This window comes from Anopheles stephensi, chromosome X (genome assembly GCF_013141755.1).
Source record: "Anopheles stephensi strain Indian chromosome X, UCI_ANSTEP_V1.0, whole genome shotgun sequence".
NCBI classification, from domain to species: domain Eukaryota; kingdom Metazoa; phylum Arthropoda; class Insecta; order Diptera; family Culicidae; genus Anopheles; species Anopheles stephensi.
Window position 1 is genome coordinate 9,359,389 of NC_050201.1, and position 15,256 is coordinate 9,374,644.

General features: G+C 52.0%; 2 protein-coding genes across 2 annotated transcripts; one reads left to right on the plus strand and one right to left on the minus strand.

The window, feature by feature from the left end:
• Nucleotides 1-56: 56 nt before the first annotated feature.
• LOC118505960 (putative vitellogenin receptor) lies at nucleotides 57-6,189 on the minus strand. The gene is made up of 4 exons (XM_036042498.1): nucleotides 5,921-6,189; nucleotides 5,651-5,836; nucleotides 4,077-5,582; nucleotides 57-4,018 (listed from the first exon to the last, which is right to left on the minus strand). The coding sequence occupies exons 1-4, from the start codon at nucleotides 5,973-5,975 to the stop codon at nucleotides 240-242; spliced, it is 5,526 nt and encodes a 1,841-aa protein (XP_035898391.1). The 5' UTR covers nucleotides 5,976-6,189; the 3' UTR covers nucleotides 57-239.
• Nucleotides 6,190-8,039: 1,850 nt separating this feature from the next.
• On the plus strand, nucleotides 8,040-12,242 carry LOC118506047 (regulator of telomere elongation helicase 1 homolog). The gene is made up of 4 exons (XM_036042682.1): nucleotides 8,040-8,429; nucleotides 8,524-9,375; nucleotides 9,453-11,217; nucleotides 11,395-12,242. Exons 1-4 carry the CDS (start codon nucleotides 8,232-8,234, stop codon nucleotides 11,496-11,498), a joined length of 2,919 nt encoding a protein of 972 aa, XP_035898575.1. The 5' UTR covers nucleotides 8,040-8,231; the 3' UTR covers nucleotides 11,499-12,242.
• The last annotated feature ends 3,014 nt before the right edge of the window (nucleotides 12,243-15,256 follow it).

Genomic DNA, 15,256 nt, shown 5'->3' on the forward strand with positions numbered 1-15,256 from the left:
AATATCTTTCTTGAGAGGATCATGAACATGCCGGGCACCCCAATAACTAGCACAGGTAGCTTGTTGTAGAGAAGTGTATTTTATTTTGTTATTTTATTCCATAACATATTTACGGTGCTTATCCAATCAACTAATACATATTGATTGCTCGATGAGTTTTCTAATGCCACTTCAACACTTCACTCGAAGCTCTCGGAAGGCTAAAACGCTGTTTCGTTATTGGTTGCCCCTTCGTTTCGTTACACTATCAACCGATCGTTCATATCATCATCACAATTGTAATATCCAGTATCGGAGGCCGGTATCGTGTTGTTCTGGGTGTAGCTGTCGTTCTCGAAGTCTTCGTGGCAGCTGGGCGCACCATCGCTGCCATCACCTTTCGCCGGATTCCCCTGGAAGCTGAGCATGTTGGGCGCCGTCTTGTGCAGCTCGACGTCGGAAATGTCCACCGTGCTCAGCTCGGTGTTGTTGAAGTGTATGCCGACATCGAACTTGTGGTTGAACCGCTGCCAGTAAACATAAAATCCTACCCCACCGATTGCTACAATTAATACAGCGTATAACATAAAATAGAGGAAGCTCCCCGTGGAGCTGTGTTCTTCGCTTTCGCGATGTTCTGCCAGGGACTCGTCGGCCACCCGTAAGGGTGTCATCGCTCGGCTTCTGTCCTTCGGCTCGGGACACCGGTCGCCTTCGCGTATTTCGAGCCCATTCTCGCACACACATCGGCCCTTAGAATCTTCCGGTATGCAAAGATGGGTGCAGTTGATCCACCTGCTGTCGCACCAGTTCTTTGTGAGTGGTTGTCGAGATTCCTGAACCAGCAGTACCTGCTTCGACGGGGGTACATTCACATTGAAACGATCACACTTATAGCCGGCAAACAGCTGACACTGTCCTATCGTAGCCGAGCCTCGGTTTACAATCAGTGCCTGATTCTCAAACACGCTTATCTGCAGCGGATGGTTCAGCACGTGCGGTTGGTCGCGGGCGAGCACCGTCAGATGCTGGCCGAGGTAGTTGACGCGACACAGAGTGTTGCCGCTCAGCTCGGTGTAGTAAAGCAGCTGACTCTGAGGATCCACAGCGATGGCGGACACGAGTCCCGATTGCTTGGTGACGACTTCCTGGAGCGTACCGTCGAGCTTGGCTCTGAATACGATCGAGTGAGGCACCTGGAAGATCCACGAGTACAGCAGCGAGTAAAACATGTACTTGTTCACCGGATCGAGCGCAAGTGCCTTCACGAAGTTACGCTGCGTGAACGAGACGACCCGGGCGCACGCCTCTCGCTCGAAGTTGCACACCTTGATGGAGGGCTCTGCGACATCGACGAAGTACACGTTCGAAGCGACCCAGTCGACGGTCACCTTGTCCGGTGTGCCCACGCCCGTCTGCACACGGGTGACGTTCGTTTTCAGGTTCAGCTCGTACAGTGCGGCACTGTTCTCTGTGGCGAAGTAGAGCTTCTGCTGGCGAATGTCCATGTCCATGGTGGTGATCCGGCTGTCGTTTGCCTGCAGCAAGGTTTCGATTTGCGGCGGGCTAACGGTGAGCTTTCGCACCTGATCGAACTTTGTGTACAGGACGTACTGGGGCGCGCCGATAGCTTTGCAGGATGTCTTGTCCGACCGGAGCATGAAGCCTTCGTGACAGGAGCACCGGTAGGAGCCCTTGATGTTGGTGCAAATCTGAGCACACGGTTTCCCTGCGTCACACTCGTTCAGGTCCACACAGTTCTTCTTATCGCCTGCCAGCTCGTACCCATCCAGACAGTCGCAGATAGAACCGCTCGGTGATTTCTGGCAGATTTGGGCGCACGGTCCGAGACCTCCAAGGCAGGCCGACGGACAGTTGCCATCCTCGTCGTGTCCGTTCGAGCAGTCGCGTTTGCCGTCGCACAGTGAGGACATTTTGATGCATTCACCTGGCTTACACTCGAAGGTGTCCTTGCCGCAATCGGTCGAGTGAGAGGTATCGGATGCCCGCGCACTATCGCTGGTACAGTTGAGCTCGTCCGAACCGTCGTTACAGTCGACGTCCTTATCGCAGCGCCATTCCAGCCGAATGCATTGACCGTCGGCGCACTGGAAATCACGTAAGCCACAATTCGTACAAGCCGTCTCATCCTCACCGTGAGGACACTCGGCAGTCCCATTGCAACGTACGGCGATATCGAGACACGTGTTAGACTTGTCGCAATGAAACACCGTCGAGTTGGTGTAGTCTCCTTCCAGACACTGGCCTTCCCGTGCACCGCCATCGTGACAGTTCTCCTCGTCCGAGCCGTCTCCACAGTCATCGTTTCCATCACACAGCACGGACTCTTTGATGCAATACCCGAACGCACACCGGAAGTATCCTTGGTGACATTCGGGCTTGGCGGGATGGCACGTCTCATGCTCGTCGGACGCATCCTTACAGTCTGGACTACCGTCGCACTCCCAGCTGGCCGGAATACACTGGCCGCTGTTGCAGTGGAACATGCCGTACGCACAAGTGACGGCCTGTTCCTGTTTGTTCGACAGCTGCGTACAGCCCACCTCGTCCGACCCATCCGCACAGTCCGACACACCATCGCACCGACCGGTCGCGTCGATGCAGAATCCGTCCGCACAGGTAAACTGGTACTCGGTGCATTTGGAGACCCGATCGTAGCTGGCACAGTTCGCTTCGTCGGAAAGATCCACACAATCGTGGTGCTTGTCGCAACGCCGTTCCGTCGGGATACACTTGCTACCGTCAGCGCACCGGAACTCATTCCACTTGCAGCTGGCCGCGATTCGCGCCTTGCCGGGATCACAGTTCTGCTCATCCGACTGGTCCTTACAGTCGACGTGTCCGTTGCAGCGCTGCTTCATCCTCAGACACTCGCCCGACTCGCACCGAAACTCGCAATCCGAGGCATTGACACATACTTTGCTGAGCGAGGAATTGAACACCATTCCCGTTGGACATACGCAGGCACTCGAGTACAGTCCGGCGGACACGCAGATGTGCGAACATCCGCCATTACTCTTCAGACACGGATGGTCGTGCCGTTTGATGGGCTGGGTGGCCGCGATCGGTATGACCTCCGGGAGCGTCGTGTTCGGCGGCATCTGAACGATAATGCGCTTCGTTGCGCCGACGTTATGCTTGTCCGACCAGTACAGCCGCTGGGAACCGTAGCACGTCCAGAACAGCTCGTTGCCAATGATGGCCACCGATACCGGTTGGCGTAGATACTCGCGGAACAGATGGCGTGTGTCACCTTCGTAGCTGGTGATTTCGATCCGATTGGTGCCCATGTCGCTCCAGAAAATGGCACGCAGGTCGTGATCGACCACGAAGGCGATCGTACCGTTGCTGCCGAGCCTGTCCTCGATGACGTGGGCGTGCGGTCCGCGTCCCGTCATGTCCTGCCGGTCGATGTGCGTATGGCCGGTGCTGGAACGCAGCGCAATAAACATTTTGCCGATCTCCGGTACGAGGGCCAGCGCTATCGGCGCATCATCGCCCAGGTAGTGCTGAACGATCGATCGATGGTGGGTCTGCAAGCTATATATCACAATAGTAGACCATTCGGCATCCGCCCAGTACAGCGTGTTGCTTAGATAGTCAAAAGCCAGTGCTGAGATCATTCCGATGCCGTCCGAAACGATACGTCTGGTGCGGAGCGACGCCAAATCCACCGTAAAGATCGCCTGCTGCACGTTGTCGGCGATGAACACCTCGCCGTTGATACTGTTGAACGCCATCCGACTAATGGTCGGAAACAGCTGTTCGCCTCTGCCGGTTTCGTGGCGCCCGAACGGATGATGCTTCAGCGTCACTAGGTAGTTGCCGATGCCAAGCAGAATGTCCTGTCGTTTGGCATTATTCACACAGCTGTGCTTATCCCGGTGCAGCTCCATGCCTTGCGGGCAGGCACAAGCGTAGGTTGCATTGGACGTCAACAGGCACAGATGGGAGCAGGTGTGGTTGGCACAGGCGTGGCTGACTTTAGGCTGAATGCTGGAGTGATACACGTGCACATCTGTGAAGAGAGGAGGAGGTGAGCGATGCGTTCCATCAGAATCGCACCCACAACTTACCGAAAATCATACGATCGCGCACCAGGGTTTGGCGCATCTTGCCGGTGAATTTATCGCACGACTGAATGCTCTTCGTGTCCCAATCCGACCAGTACAGATGATCGTTAAACACGGCTATCGAAAACGGATGCTTCAAGACGTCGGACAACACCACGACACGATCGCTGCCGTCAAAGTGCATGCTCTCGATGCGCTTCAGCTTCGCATCGATCCAGTACAATCGCTCGTTGGGCCAGTCTAGCGTCAACCCGTTGGGCCAGTGAATGCCGGCCTTGACCACGACCGTCTGCTCGCTGCCATCCATCCGGGCCTTGCCGATCATGGCATTGTTGCCCCAGTCGCTGAAGAAGATGGTACCGTTCTGGGGCAGAAGCGCCAGTCCACGCGGTTTGTGCAGCTGGTCCTGGATGATGGCTTTGCAGTGGTAACCATCGCTCGAGCACACGGCAATGTGCATCTGCCCGCTGTCACTGAAGTATATGTTGCCGGTTAGCCAGTCGAGCGCCAGATCCTCGGGCGAAATGAGTCCCGCCGTCAGCAGCAGCTGCCGATCGCTCCCATCCTCCAGCGAGCGTTCGATGGCTTCCGTTTTGTGTGAGATGTCGGTCCAGTAGACGTGCAGGCCGTCGTACGACACTCCGATCACCTGCGACAGCTCTTTCGCGACGTAGTACTGGTGCATCGACGTCAGGTACATTGCGCCGACGGACTTCTGGGTGGTGTACAGCATCAACGCTTCGGTGCCGGACGAGAGTTCGCACGTTCGTCCGTCGCGCATTAGGTTAAACTGATCGATGCACGTGCACCGGAAGGAGCCCGGTGTGTTGATGCATCCCTGCGAGCACAGTCCATACCGTTTGCATTCGTTCACATCCTGACACTGGCCCGTCGCGGTGTCGAACTTGAAGCCAACGCCGCACAAACATACCGCCTTGCCGTCCGGCATCACTTTGCAGGTTTGCGGTGCACATTTGAGCGCTTTGCAAGCATCCGATTTACAGCTCGGACTTTCGTCGCTGCCATCACCACAGTCGTCCGCTCCGTTACACACCTGCGCCACGTCTATGCAGGTGTGGTTGTTGTGGCACTCGAACTTCCCATGCTCCAGCGTGCATTCGTGCAGGCAGTGCTCCTCGTCCGACCCGTCGCCACAATCGTCCTGACCGTCGCACACCCAGCTGCTAGACTTGAGACAGTGTTTGTTGCGACACAGGAAGCCTTTACATTTGGCCGCAATGTCGATACAGCCAATCGTTTCGTCGGACCCATCCAGACAGTGCTGGATACCGTCGCACACCAGATCGGCCGGGATGCAGGCCTTATCCGTGCAGGTGAACTCCGCTTTGCTGCACACTGGCGCTTTGTGCGGTACCTCGTAGTTTTCACAGTTTTCCTCATCGTCGCCCTCCAGACAGTCCTTTTGTTTATCGCACCGACTAGACCCACTGATGCAGGTGGTTTCGTGTCTGCACCGATACCAGAACGGTTCCTTGCAGAGGAAATAATCTGTAGCGACGCATGAAGGCCCGGTTAGCTGAAACAGTACGAGCACACAGCCACTAACACCGACTTACCACATCCAGATTCGTCGCTTCCATCGGCACAGTCCTGACTGTCGTTGCAATGTCCGGCAGCTGGTATGCATGCCCCATTATCGCACTGGAATTCATGCGACCCACATGATTTGGACGGGCTCTTGGCCAGTAGAGCGTACTCTACGTGTGCTACAAGTATAATCAGCGCTACCACAATCCTCATACCTGCGGCAAGTGGGATCAATACAAGACATTAGCCTCCATTTTGTTTTGTGCAAAAACACGTGCCGCTGCTGTAGTACTACTCACTCATACGAAATAAGCCGACCGATCGGTATACTCTAACCGCGTGTCGCTGCTGCATTGATCCTTTGTCTAGCTCGAGTTCCAGCCAGCTAGCGGATGTGATGGAGGCAATAATGCTAGCTTACGATGCACTGCACATTCTTCTACATTTGCACTTACAATAGAACAGTATCAATAGAACAAAATCAAACAAAAGTCGCCAAGGACGTCACGAACAAGAGACGACCGAAAGAAAAGGCTGCTGGAATAGAACTAAGCCAATCGCTCGTTTGCTGTGGTCCGGAATTATAGCACTAGACGCGTCGCGAGGTTTCGGGTTCAAAATGGCCACTACATTGTGGGATTGATCGGTTATCCACTTAGGATACTTAGGATAGGAAGGATAATCTTTCTTTCGTCATGTATTCTTTGAGTATGATTACTTACCTTTTTTTCTTTCAAAATTTCATTACAAAGAACAATGTGTTTGTAGTAGCAAGTCCTTTTAATAATGCCATGCCCAGCATGTCCATCTAAAACGAAGAGGTTTTTATTTTATACCAAATCGAACACACTGCAGATAGGGCTGAAGAATATTGCTTCTGAGGCTTTGGATTTTTCAGTTTCAGTATTGATCACCTTACTGGCTTACGGGATTCCCTGTATATACCTTACTTCACATTGAAACTATAACCGTATACAATGAAAGAATGGTCCGGACGATACGCCTAGATTCTTGGGTTAGAGGTGTTTGGCGTTAAGGACCAGAAACCATGTCCTAGTGTCCTTCCTGTCCTTTGATGGGATAAATAGTCCGCGAGCAGGAAGGTAGGGTACTCCGAGCTCACAAGGGGCCTGCATTCACAAAGAACCTCCACCATGAAATTCCCCGACGATCATCTGCAAATTCATGACAGTCCACGAATATCAGTTTCCTCGCTACGCCGGTTCGATGCTAGGGGAACGGGAGTAACCTCAACAAGGTCGCTTTTCCTGAGACTAAAACATCATGGTTTCCACATCTCGAAGACCAACTCGAATCAGCCGTTCAGACCTGCATGTCACTTCATCGACCTGTCGCAAGCCACAAGAACATGAAAAGATGCTCAACTCAAATCCACCGGGAACGGTATATAACGGGGTTACAGTCCAGTCCTCGAGTCAACGCTCATTCGCTTGAACTGCGTACTCTGGCCGATATCTGGTGGGCCGACAGGTACAGGTAGAGATACCATTACAGTGGGCTTCCTAACTGGCACCTCGAAGAAATGAGGGTCGGACTAGCGATGGCTCCTGGGACGCGGAGCCCTTATACTCACCATTTATGAAGCAACGATTATTCGTAAGAGCATCTCCATCTACCAAATTTGGCTCTACAACTTGACTTGATTTGTGCCTGGATTTCTAAGTAGATAGTCAGGGAGACGTTCCAGACGGCATTTGATATCTAGTCCTGCTGTGTGAAGCACGGCGCCGCTACTGCCTCGACCATCGAACCTTTGCCGAATCGGCCTCATAGTAGCTTGAGGCCTTCTGAAAGCTCGTGGTAAGATACTGTGACTGGATCACGAATTTAAACCATACAAACTACATCCAATGACGCTGCCTCAATAAGAACCGAAGAATTAGCCGATCCTGCCTCAATCAGGTTTGTCCGTAAATCAAACCAAATCGATACAAAATACATGCGCTAGGTTTCGAAATGCAGCTTTAAAAAAATTAATACATAATTTTGTTTAATTCGGTGGCCACGGCGATAGCTGGCCTCCTCTCGCCAGGATTGGGTATCGAATCCCATCCAGAGCGTTCCCCCATAGTGAGATAGGATCCAGCTACGTGGTATCAGTAAATCAAGTAGCCCATTAGATCGCTGGCATGATGACGAATGTCGTAAAGCCAAGAACAACATGTTACTGTAAAAATCCTCCATTTTTGTTGGCTTGTCGGTTGCTTTACTTGCAGCTTTACAATAAACTTCACAAAACCGGCACGACAGCAGTTTATTAAGCCTTGTAGTAAGGAAACATGACACCTAAGCTGATTAAACGCTCTTTAAAAGCGCTTTTACAGCCTGTGCGGTGAATTGTTAATTGGGGCAAGGTACGAACTGTAAACAAAACAAATGTCAATACGTCAAGCTGTCACAGAAAAGAGCGCGATTCGACAAATAGATTCCTTTCGATAGCTAAACTGTGTACAGTGTTAAATTTATTCACTTTACTAAAATCATTCCTCTTCCCGCTGTACAGCGTTGAACGCTTAATCAAGTAGCTCTATTTCTAAGATACGTAGCGTATGGTGATTAGAAGCATTTTAGTAGGAAGGAAAGGAAACCATGCCGGAATTCATAATAAACGGCGTGCCGGTGAACTTTCCGTTCGAGCCGTATCAGTTGCAGAAAAATTACATGGCCAAAGTGATTGAGTGTCTGCAGAACAAAAGTAATGGCGTGCTCGAATCGCCGACCGGCACGGGTAAAACGCTCAGCCTGCTGTGTTCGTCCCTCGCGTGGTTGATGTACATGAAGGCAAAGGTAGTAGCAGCGTACAGTAACAGGAACATTCCTGTAAATGTGTGATTTGGTAAGAAAAAAACCCGGTTCTACCTTCCCTTTCAACTCGTTCCAGGTGCAGTTCCAGCAAAGCACCGCACATCTGCATCTGCCCGAGCTGAGCAACGCCAAGAACACTAAGCTCGATCCGGAGCAAGCGCTCGCCCTGCATGAAATTCATCGGCATGCAAAGATAAAAATCATCTACTCCTCCCGCACCCACTCGCAGCTGTCCCAAGCGATGCAGGAGCTTAAAAACACTAGCTACCAGGACGTGCGGGCCATCATACTCGGTTCCCGGGACCAGCTATGCATCCATGGAGAAATTTCCAAGCAGGAGAACAACACCATCAAGACGACACTGTGCCGGGAGGAGACAAAAACACGCCGCTGTACATTTTACAACCGCGTCGAGCATGCGAAAGATCGTCCGGACGTGACAGCGGTGCGGGTGCTGGACATCGAAGATCTCGTGACGGTTGGGAGGAAGATGAAGGCCTGCCCGTACTACCTGTCCAAGGAGCTGGTAGAGCAGGCGGACGTCATCTTTATGCCGTACAACTATTTGCTCGATCCGAAGGCACGCAAATCGAACGGGCTAACGCTGCAGAACAGTGTCATCATACTGGACGAAGCGCACAATGTGGAGAAGATGTGCGAGGAGATCGGTTCGGTTCAGCTGCGGTCGTCCGAGATTGCGGTGGCGATCGAGGACGCGTCCACCATTATAAAGGCGCTAATGGATGCGGGCGGTGCGGGCGCAATGGACGAGGACAAACCGTACGACTTTACGCTGGATGATTTGGTGCTGTTGAAGGAAATTTTGCTTAACGTCGAGAAGGCGGTCGATGACATACCGGTACCGTTCTCGCAGGGCGGTATCACCCAACCGGGCACGTTCGTGTTTGAGCTGCTCGAGAAAGCGAACGTAAGTGTGTGTACGAAATCCGCCGAACGAGTAAATAAGTTATATACGGTTTCATTTCCCCCCACCCTTTTTTGCAGATAAAGTTTGGCAATGTGAACGTTATTCTGCAACTGCTCAACTCGCTGATCGCCTACCTCACCACGACCATGTCGAACAATTTCGTACGCCGCGGTATGGGCCTGCAAGCGCTAGCCAACTTTCTCGAGATAGTGTTTGCCGGCAGCGGGTCGGAGTATTCCCAGTCGGTCGAGAAATGTTTCCGCGTGCATATCGAGCTGGAGGAAGCGAAACAGCCGACCAAAGCGAACGTGAAGCGGGCGGACGGTTGGACGGCCACGAAGCAGAACGTTAAAACACCGGCCACAAAATCCAACTCGAAGGTGATTAACTTTTGGTGCTTCAATCCGGGGTTCGGTATGCGCCAGCTGCTGGACAGTGGCGCGCGCAGCATCATACTTACCAGCGGTACGCTGGCACCGCTCAAACCGCTAATCAGCGAGCTTAACATGCCGGTCGAGGTAAGCCTGGAGAATCCGCACATCATCGACCGGAGCCAGGTGTACGTGAAGGTGATATCGCACGGCCCGGACCGGATGGAGCTAAACTCGAGCTTCAAGAACCGTTCGAACCCGGACTACATCTCATCGCTCGGCCGCACCGCATTGTCCCTCTGCCCGATCATACCGGGCGGGCTGCTCATATTCTTTCCGTCCTACCCGCTGCTGCACAAATGCTCGGAAGATTGGCAGGCGACCGGCATCTGGGCGCAGATTAACCGCATCAAGCCGATCTTTGTTGAGCCGCGCGGAAAGGACACGTTCCTGGCGACAATGGCCGAGTACTACGCGAAGGTGCGCGAACCGGGCAGCCGGGGTGCCATCTTTATGGCGGTGTGTCGCGGCAAGGTGTCCGAGGGGTTAGATTTTGCCGATGACAATGGGCGGGCGGTCATGATTACTGGGCTCCCGTTTCCACCGATGATGGATCCCCGGGTGCTGCTGAAGAAGCAATATCTCGATGCGAACCGGACGCGGGAAAATGAGCTCATCACCGGAAACGATTGGTACTCGCTGGAAGCGTCGCGTGCCGTTAATCAGGCGATCGGGCGCGTTATCCGCCACAAGGATGATTTCGGTGCGATACTGCTGTGCGATTCACGGTTCCAGAATCCCCGCCAGCAGTCGCAGCTTTCCGCCTGGATACACGGCCATCTGCGGGAAGCGGAACGGGCTGCTGTTCCCAACTTTGGCACGATGGTCGGCGAGATGGTTCGCTTTTTTCGCCAAATGGCTAAATTTAGCGTACCGTCTCAGGTGCGTGATGTGTGCGGTGTTAAGCTCGAGTACGATCCGCACTCCAACACGGTCAAGAATGATCCGGAGGCATCCAGCAGCAGCAGCAGCAGCAGCAGCGGTATGGTTACGATATACAAGCGCGAGCGAAAGGAAAGTGTCGATGCACGACTCGCGGAAGCGGATCAGATATCGCGGAAAAAGCGGAAAATTGTACTCGTACCGAACAAAACGATAAAAACCGAACCGGCGAGCAGTGGTGGTGCTGATTCGGAGAATGAACCAACCTCTACCACGCAACAGTTGGACCAGCTGTCCTTGAAGCTAGAGCCGGATTTAACGGGCGATAGGGCAAACGTCGATGGGGAACGGGTAGCGCCAGCCAATCGGGTCGATTTACTGCGCGAAGTGAAATGTTCGCTGAATGCCGATGACTACAAAACATTCCTCCAGGCGATAGCGATCTACAGCAAAAATCACGACATTCAGCAGTACATCGATCGGATTTGCGATTGTTTCCGTCAGCCACATTTGTTGTACCTGTTGAAGGGTAAGTGGTTGACATTGCTGGCTTGCTAGACTAGTCTTTCTTCACTTCATGGCGGAACGGCACGGATGCGATTTAGAGACCCCGATCCTGCCGTATGAAGACCGGCGCCGTTCTCTGCGCCATCTTGTCTTTGTTAATGGATTAATGGTGAGTTTTTTTCTTGAAATTTTGTTTCAGCAATGCGACGATTTGTTCGGCCAGAGCACAAGCATCTGTTCGATGCACGCATGGAGCGTCTAACATCACCAGCGGGCCCCTCCAACGGGATCGACGTAGTGTGATATTAGCTGTATTGAGACAAGCATGATGGCGTACGCCTTGAGATAAAGTACATTGTTGGGTGATTGATGTGTTTGTTGCTGTCATTTAATTTTTTTTAAATCGTTAAATTCTCTCTAAAACTATACAGTTATGTTCCTTGAATATAAGCTTTTAGGTTGGCAGAAATAGGATAAAGCAATTGGAGAAACATCCCTGTACAAATTCTGCAAAGGGCTAACGTTGCGTTCGCCGTTCGTTCGCCGTCCGGTAGTCAAAGTAACCTGTGGCTGCTTAGTTAGTTGATGTGGTAGAGTAGGTAGGTGTGTTTTTGCTAGTGTGTAAATGCATAATTTGAAGTATAAAACATTTAACGAAAGGTTTTGACGGTTGAACCGCATGCCAATAAGACCAATAAGAGATCTCCTCGCGACCGGACGGAGGTGGTAATCTGGTAAACTTGGAGAAGAGTAGCAATGTGAAAGCCAAACAAATTTGTTTTTTTTTATGTGTGGCCCCCAAATCGAGACACTGAGGTGCTCGATGTATTATAATGTATTGCCGAGGAGGACCTATCTCACGGACAACTACCAGCGAGGCCCTCACACACACCCTTACACCCTTAATGCGGAGCGCTGATCACTGACATCACTGATAAATGCTCTAAATGAATGATTTCTTGGTTTAAGGTTTTGAATTTACACGGCTTTTTCTTGATTGCTACCCAATAAAATGGCCGTCCCAAGAAATGGCCAATCAACGCTGTACATGTTCGAGTATCACGGTGCAGATCGCAACTACATGACTCCAGTCAACACAATCAAACTCAGGAAAGGCTCGGTTATGTCCGACGTTGGAATCGTCCGAATGATATGTTAAAAAAGAGCCTCCAGTCGCGGGTTACAGCTAGTGTTGGGTCAGGTAGCTCTTTTTAAAGTGGAGAAGACCGCTACTCACCAACGCGTGCGAGGTGAGGCCTCCCGATAGCGCCGCACTCACTGAGGTCGAAGAGCGCGAAGAGGCCAAAGAGTGCGGAGCTACCTTTTTGACATCGAAGAGCGCGCTCAGAGCCCTCATTTTATTGAGGCGAGGCTTCCCGGCAGCTCTCGAGCTCACTACCCAACATTCAACGGGTGACGCAGGGCTTCCTTGATGCCCTTATTGCTAAAAGACTTAACAGTTAGAAGGACGGACGATTCGAATACAATTTAAAAGGGCACCTGGTGGCATGTCCGCTTGGTGACGATTACTTATACAGTTATATTCACGGCACATACGGAGAACGGGCGATCCTATATGTTAAGCAGTGTCCTTAGGGGAAAGCGACCAGGTTGGGACGTACAAGTTGAGCCCAGAGAGTAGTGTTGGGGAGTCCAAAAGTCCCGCAACAAATAATCTTTGGTTCAACGACTCGATGCCCAAAAGCGCACAGCGAGCGTCGTAGTCCACTACGAGCTGTCCAGAAGCGCAAAGCGAACCGGGTGAATTTGCGCTGGACGGATTCCCATTCAATGGAGGCATATTCCAGCACCGATCGAACCAAGGAGCAGTAGAGCGTCTTGATGGAGACTGGGTCCGTGCAGTTGCCTAAGCAACCCCTTCATTGAACACACACGCAAAAACACAGCTTTTGCGGACAATGGTAGAACCGTCTCAGGTGTAGTCGTACACCAGAGGACAGCGCTTTCTCGTGAGCGTTATGACAACACACTTTTTAACGCACAATTCAAGACCATTCTCTGGAACACCAGGACTCGAATGAACAGAGTGTAGTTTGAAAGCGGAGTTTCTCGGATCGGCAGGAATAGCTTTGCATCATCAGCAAACAGTAGGTGGCTTCCAGCGAGAGTCCGAGGTTGCTCCCTGAAGAAGCAGGAATACGACGTGACATATGGGGTCCCATTTTCACACAGTATGATCGGCCGGCGAGATATGAACGCTTCCAAGTCACCAATTGGACGGACGTACCCAACACCTGGAGCTTGGCGAGCAGTTAGCAATGCGTCCCCCTGGGAGCCGGAGTCGATGGTTCTGTGGCATAGGCTGACAAATTCCACCAACGAATTGGGGACGAATCCGTGTTGAGCAGTGCTGAGGTAATTCGAGGCAGCAGCGAGAAGAGTTGCGAAGCTCGCATTGGGCATTGGGTTTGTCTCCCTTTTTGTGCACTGGAACTAACCAAGAGGCTTACCAGCTAGCAGGATAGGTACCCAGGCGAAACGAGTCGGCGAAATGGTGGCACCACTTCGCTTCAGGATAGAAGTCCCCACTATGGGGGAACGGCCAAGATACCATCGGGCCGCCACCTAGTTAGGATAATGATGAGGATAATGTATCTATAATTATTGACACACAATTGTTTTCAATACGATCAGCTTTTTCAGAATCGACACAAGATGTTGGCTTTACTCTATAGTGTTTTGTACTCTTGTTGAGAACTTTGCCGTTTCCATTTGCTACGTATAGGGAATATGCACCTAGAGATCACTCCAGATTGACCACGATCCGGAAGGATCGATAGAAGACACTTCTCAGATATTATCGACGTACGGACCTGCAGAGTAGCAAACGTCGATTCACGCCATTTCTTGGTTATGGTCAGGCTACCCGAAGACTCAAAACGATCGCCTGATGCAAGCTGATGTGACGAGGGATTTCGCTATCGCGTTTGCGCTTGGGGAGGCATTGCCGGAGGACACCACTACCGAGGCGATGTCCCTTAACGGACCCTGGTGAAGCAAGCCAATTAGCACCAGGACCGAGTGAACGGTTGGCCACATGAGACGTAACCAGAGGAAGGAATGATTTGATGATGATTGCAGGCGAGCACTAGCTGACTGTGCAGGCAGCAGACGCGACTCTTTGGGGCAGCTATATCTATCGGGGGAAACACGCAAGTTTTACAGGATGCTGAATGCGATACAAAGCGGTGTTACTTCCATGCAGAGGAAGATATCCTGTCGGACGATCGAGAGGTGATCGACAGATGGAAGTTGCACTTCAACAGACATCTGAACGAGAACAGATGCAGGAGACAATGAACCAGGCGCAGAAAGCAGAGGAGAACAGCACTACAACAGCCAGCGTACGAGCCCTGCGTACGATGAACGTCTGGCTGGAATTTGAACCCCGGTCCTGCCGAGTGAAGACTGGCGCCACTGTCGTCTCGGCCACCTGACCGCCCCATCAAACAGCTGAAATCCCACTAGTCGGCTGGTGACAGAACTGACCAAGATGGTCCCGGAGAGGTTTGTCGCGATCATGCTGATTGTCAGGATATGAGACCAGGAAGAACTTCCGGCGGAGTGGAAGCTGGGTGTGATTCACCCAGTGTACAAAAAAGGAGACAGGATGAACTGTACTATCTTCCGAGCCATCACAGCCTTCAATGCTACCTACATGATCCTGTCCTGCATACAAGCTGAATTTGTTGGAGAGACCTCCACGACCGACCGACTCTTCACCTCCAGAAGTGCCCCGAGAGGATCAGATCCCCACGCACCACCTGTTCATCGACTTCAAGGCAGCCTACAATACCATAGATCGGACCGAGCTATGGAACATCATACAGCAGAGTACGGTTTCCCTGCGAAGCTGGCTCGGCCTTTGGAGAGCTATTATGGACGGTTTGCAGTGCACACAGTGCAGGGACTGGGACAAGGGGACGGACTCTCCTGTTTACTGCTCAATGCCGCTCTGGAAGGTGTCTTGCGAAGCGCAGGCACGATTTTAACCCAGTCTCACCAATTTCTTGGCTTCGCGGATGACATTGACATCTGCG